At 40.2% G+C, this 6138-nt stretch overlaps 1 protein-coding gene across 1 annotated transcript in view; it reads right to left on the bottom strand.

Annotated features, from left to right (window-relative positions):
* The window catches only part of CENPE (centromere protein E), an 83764-nt gene that overhangs the window by 14733 nt on the left and 62893 nt on the right, over positions 1-6138 (bottom strand). Inside the window, exons 45-47 of the mRNA XM_006151156.3 lie at positions 5163-5348; positions 3591-3703; positions 1694-1791 (exon numbers count right to left, since the gene is read on the bottom strand). Coding sequence (XP_006151218.1) covers positions 1694-1791; positions 3591-3703; positions 5163-5348 — 397 coding nt within the window. The remainder of the gene's footprint in view (positions 1-1693; positions 1792-3590; positions 3704-5162; positions 5349-6138) is intronic.

Raw genomic sequence — 6138 nt, forward strand, 5'->3', positions numbered from 1 at the left:
GTGGTCGACTATGTGGGAGTCCAGCGACATAGCCGTTACGTTAACTGCTGGTCCCCAAAATTATTATTATTTTTAATTCACCAGAAAGGGATAGAGAGAGAGAGGGTGAGGGGGAGAGGAAGCAAAAGAGAGAAAGAGAGAGAAAGAGAACACGACAGAGAGAGAAAGTGAGAAAGCAACAGGTCTGGGACTTGAACTGCAGTCAACCATGTGGAAATCCAGCATCTTAACCACCATGGCCCCTGCTGGTCCCTCTCTCTCTTTAAAAAAACAAAACAAACAAACAAACAAACAAAAAACAAGTAGATGGAGGCCAGCAGGTGGCACGGTGATTGGAGTGCTAGACTCCCACATGGCTGACTGTGGTTTGAGTCCCAGACCTGGTAGCTTGCTTTCTCACTCTGTCTCTCTGTAGCGAGCACATGTGGCCTACAGCAAATTAAAAAAATAAAAGGAACCAGCAGAGGGCGTAGTAGTTATGTTGCTGGACTCTCACATGGTCAACTGCAGTTCAAGTCCCAGACCCAGTGGCTTGAAACTCATGCTGGGTGCATAGGAGTGTGTGCCCGAAATCCTGAGGGTAATGGAGGAGAGGAGATTGTGGTTGGCCATCTCCCCTGGAGGTAAGTAAGTGTGTGTGTGAGTGTGTGTGTGTGTGTTTGTGATCTGCTGTGGGAGGCAAGCAGGTACTGTGCTGTGATGTAACACAGCCACTGAGTGACAACTGCCCTGACTTTTGGTTCAGTGCTTGTCTGCCACACAGAGCTGCCAAGTACTCGTCAGTATTTTCCTCTCAAATGAAAGGTGAGCAACCGACGTGTGGGAAAAGCTACCGTGTGAGGAATTTATATGCAGAAATTTGACCATTAGATCTAAAAAGCATTTCTAAGACAAATTTTAAAAAGTTTTGTCTATAAATATCAACTAGGTATTTTCAGTTTTAAGAACAGTATTTACTTATTTTTATTTATTTATAATTTATTAATTGCATACAGTTAAAATTTAGTAAGATGGGTGGCCAGCAGGTGGCGTGATGATTAAGGTGCTGGACTCCCACATGACTGACTGTGGTTCAAGACCTGGACACAGTAGAATGAAAATCACACTGAGTATGTGTATGTGCCCAAAATCCAGAGAGGAGAATGATGGAGAAAGGATTGTGGGGTGACCATCCCCCCTGGGTGGTGATTTCTCACTTTCCCTCTGTCTCTCTGGCAAGGTGCTCCATGGCAAAGACAAACAAACAAACAAAAACTATCAAGATGTGAGTTTGACTTCTATTGTGGAGGGTAGTTCTACTTTGATAGGTAAGTCACTTTTTTATAGTACTGAAAGAATTCATAAAGACCTGATATTACAAAAGTAGTTATATTTTGCTATTACAAAAGTAGTTATATTTTTCAAGAATCTATTAGGTTGTTGGGAAAGTCATGACACGTTTTTCTGTTTTTCTATACAAAACTGCGTCATGCCTTTCCCGATGACCCAATGTACTGGGTTAACAGCTGAGGTTATAGTATACTAAGGAGATGACACAGATGAATGTGACCCTAGTGACTTCATTTCATAAACAGATTAGTGGCTCACTTACGGCTGCTCTTCACTCCACATAGATAGCAGCAGTCTTCCAAGTCTGTAAGGGGTTGAAAAGTAAAATAGAAAAGATCTAAAAACATCTACATTTTCTACTTACTTGAGGTATCTTGGGCTTGTTGGTTTCTTCTAAGGTTTTCTCTCAGTACCCGGATCATTTCTTTCTGATGTTCTACAGTGGCTTTTGCAGCAGCAATTCTAACAAGAGCAATAAAAACACATAAAAGTCCAGCAACAAATACTCTTTATGGAAGAAAGAACAGAACCACTGTCAAGAATTTCTAATACATCACACTGACATCACATCTGTGAGCAGGAGAGAAGCCTGTGTGAGACCTCTCTGGTATCATGTACTTTATCGCTACACCACCATCTAATTAGAAACACTCTCTTTGCGGCTGGCAGGTGGCATGGTGGTTACGGTTCTGGACTCCCACATGGTCAATCATAGTTCAAGTCCTGGATGTGGCTTGCTTTCTCATTTTCCCTTGCCCTCTCTCTGATCAAATTAGAAACAAAAATAATAATAAATAAAATAAATAATTCTTAAAAAAAAAAGTACTGTGTTTGCAAAATTGGTACATTTTCTTGACATTCAGAAACTAGGTCTATTAAAATTTCTGGAGCCCAGTGGCTCTTAATAAGATATTAGACAAAATTATATGTGGAGATGCCACAAAACACAATTGGGCTGTTACCGCAGGCTCCTAGACATGTCTCGAAGGAATAATTACCAGACATGAAAGAACAAAGGCATCTCTGTTTCTAGTGTCAGGAAAGTAAATCCTGACCGCAGCTCTGCGCCCCAGTGACAGCCGAAGCCGCTCTGATCCTGGTTTCCGAGTGAGAGGCAGTTACGGCTGTGCACTTAGGCATCAATCAGCACTGGTAAGTTACAAGCCTTTCTGCCTTTCTACAGACAATAAAGTATCTGCTAATTCTACCCTTTGTGTAGTGAAGAACATACGGGGTATATGTCTCACTAAAGCGAATAGATCTTACCAACTGATGGCTGGTCAGACAGCCATGAAGATTCACAGGGTACTACTTTTGGGCAGAATTAGAGATCATTAAATAATTTAAGATTTATAGGAAACATGAAAAGTGTTAGGAACCAGAAGGTATCTTAAGACACCTCCTTTTATTGGTTGTGAGTGTAAGGACCAGATAGACCAAAAGGCTTGCTTCAGGAGGTGCCTTAAATGGGGGCATATTTCTAATTCAGTTTCTTGACTCCTTGTTTAATACTCTTGCTATGTTACACCACAAAGAACTTTAAGCATGCTGTTATGTGTAATACTACCCATAAATGAATCAATAAAAAGCATATGGTCTCTGTCCTTAGGCACCTATACAGTCAAAGGAAATAGAATCTTTATACAAAAACACAAGAAGAAGGACATGTGAAATTGAGAGAACCAACTGAAACCTTAGTCAAACTGCTAAACACACTCACGGGTTCTTCGTGTTCACTTTCAAGCATAAAAGGCCATTTTAAAGATGTTTATATGTGAAGTATTCAAAGACATAGTGTGCTAATTGATCAGAATTGTGCTTATTGTTTAAAACGTTGCATGTGGGAACCAGCAGATGGCATTACAGTTACTTTGTTGGATTCCTATGAGTCTACCATGGTTCAAGTCCTGGAGCTGGCAGCTCAAAACTCATACTACGAGTGTGTGGGTGTGCGTGTGCGTGTACACGCATGTGCCCAAAATCCCAAGAAGAGAATGGAGAAGGGATTGGGGCATGGTCATCCCCCTGGGGGGTGATTTCTTCCTTTCCGTCTCTCTGGCATGCGCACATACCCTATAGCAAAAATCTCTCTAACTCTGCATATGTAATGCAAGTTTAAAATCTGAGAACGTTTCCTTTTTTTTAATGAAAATTAACAATATTTTTTAAATTTTAAAAAGCTAACTAATGCAAAGAAATTTATATAGTTTATGAAGGAGATTTAGTCATTAAAGCTGTGTTCAATTAAGTCAAAGACATACTCCTTTTCAAATCCTTTGGTATCCTGCATCCTCTCGAGGTCTGCTTTCACCAGCTTCATTTTGAGATCTTCAATTTCTTCTTTATAGGGCTTAGCTCCTAAAGCAATTTTGCCCTAGAGAAAAGAAAAATTTAAAAAATGATTAGGACAGTTTCAATTTTTCCAGTTTTAAATAGTGGTTAGCTACTTTTGCTCTGGTTAAGAATGTTTTAAAATGGTAACCACCACTCCCCAAATTAGGAAAACCAGGAAATGAATCCATTTTAACTGACTGATAATAACTAGACGTTTGAACTGAAGTATGATCAGAGCTAATATATAATTAGAGATAATCACATTTCTTTCTGTTTTGTTTGTCAGTGCGTGTAAGTTTTCAGCAGTAAGAGAGGCTGGGGTGCCCTGGGGACACTGGCTTTCTTGCTGCTTCTCAAACATGTCTAGAATATTTCTCTTCCAGGATCTGTGCATTTTCTGTTTTCTGTGCCTGAAGACTCTCCCTTGGTTACACAGTTCACCCTACCACCTTCTTCGGATCATCTGATCTCGGTGTGACTCTCCTTTATTCCTCTGATAAGGTGAACTCTCTTTCCCCACACAGGCCCATGTTAGCCTTGCCTGGTTTAATTTTTTCTTTTTCCCTTGTACTTGTCAACATGTGACGTACCCCTGGATCTGTGTAACACCCCCATTTACATTTTACATGTTAAGGTCATTTATTTTCTGTCTTCCTGCTGGCACAGACGCTGCCTTTTTTCACTGCATCTGTCAGTGGGACAGTGATGGACACAGCTGGGCTCAGCAAATGTCTTGAATAAATAAAAAATGTGATCACTGATCTGTTTTATAATATGAAAAAAGTTACTTTCAAAGTTCTACAACCTTGCAGTTAGATTTCTTGGTTTCTAGATCTACCAATAATTGTGTACAAAAATAAAAAGATGAACATTATTTTCTCTTGCCTCTCTGCTACTGTCTCATTGAATGCACCCAAATTTTTAGAACGAGGTTAATGAAAAGAGCAGGCACCCTTGACTCGCTCCTAACTCTAACTCAGGGAAGAGGCACTGGAGGGGGCGGCAGACTGTGATGCCTCTCAGAACCAGACTCGAGCAGCAGAGGTGTGTGAAGTGGCTGGAGTGGAACCAAAGGCAGGGGTAGGTGTGATAAACGAGGTGACTCGTCTAACGCCGGTCCAGACCACGAGGCTGCCTGGCTCAGTGACGGGGGCAGTGCATAGGAAACACATTCGTATATGCACTTATCTAACAGTGTTACAGATTTAGATAAGAAGTAACTTTGTTTTTGAAAATGAAAAAAATATATTTTAAACTATGAAGAACATTCATGTATTTCAAAAATTATTTTTCTAGCATGATAAAATATTTTACATAAAACTATGGTCTTGCATTTCGTTTCTAAGTTAAATCACTTCATTTTTTTCAAAGCTTGAATATTCAGACATATACAGATCACAGAGCTGCAGTGACAACGGGGGAATGGAGAACGAAATTAGTGCCGCATTCAACGGGTTGAAAAACAAAACCATTTTTACTGTAAAGTGAATCCCAGTTACCTCAAGTTCTTGGATTGTTTCTTTTGTTTTTTTGAGGTACTTATGTGATTCATTGACTTCGGCTTGAAGTTTCGTTACTTTGTCGTTAGTCATCTCGAGCTCTTTCTGCATTTTTATAATCGTGCCTTCCTTGTGTCTAGCACTCTCCTGAGCTCCACGCAGTGAGGTTTCTAGCTCCCGGATTTTCTATTAGACAAAGAGAAGAAGGAAGTAAGATCTCGCATGGAGACAGAGCCACACACACACACATCTGGGACAAAGACGACATAGCATTATTAATTTCTCAGACTGCATTTACAAGGACAGAAAAGAGAGGCCAAATACCACTCAATCTAGAAATAAGATTTTGTTTTCATTTAGAAGATATTTCAATTAAAATCAATAAGCCATTATTTTACATTAAAATTTGTCAGCAAATTCTGAACCATGCAGATAAAACCAGCATACAGGTCATGTACTTGCTGTTAGCACAACGCCTTGCACATTCAAGAGACACTCACCTTCCGAGGGACACTGCTTAAAAAATACACATAGGGCAGAGCCACAGTGGTGCACAGATAGCACTGCTGTCTGGGAGTGTGGAAGCCGCATGGGAGACACAAGTTCAATTCCCAGGCCAACCTGAACACGCTGGGAGCACCAGCAATCCTGCCTAATTGAGAGGCTGGGGCAGGAGGATCGTAACACGGTGAGCCCCTATCAGAATACCTACTTCTTCTCTCCCTTTCACTCTTTCTCTCCTAAAGAATGTGTGTGTGCGGGGGGCAGGGGGCTGAGGAAAGCACATTTGTTAATTGACTCTAATGCACCTGACATAGCTTTCCCTTTATTTTTATTAATTACTTTTATGGATTTTTATTATAATCTTAAATGACATTCTACACATGTATAGGATACAGTGTGATTTTTAAAAGAGTTATTTTATTTATTCATTCATTTATTTTAATTTGACCAGACACACACACACACACACACA

Source organism: Tupaia chinensis, unplaced genomic scaffold, assembly GCF_000334495.1.
Source record: "Tupaia chinensis unplaced genomic scaffold, TupChi_1.0 Scaffold000315_1, whole genome shotgun sequence".
NCBI lineage: Eukaryota > Metazoa > Chordata > Mammalia > Scandentia > Tupaiidae > Tupaia > Tupaia belangeri.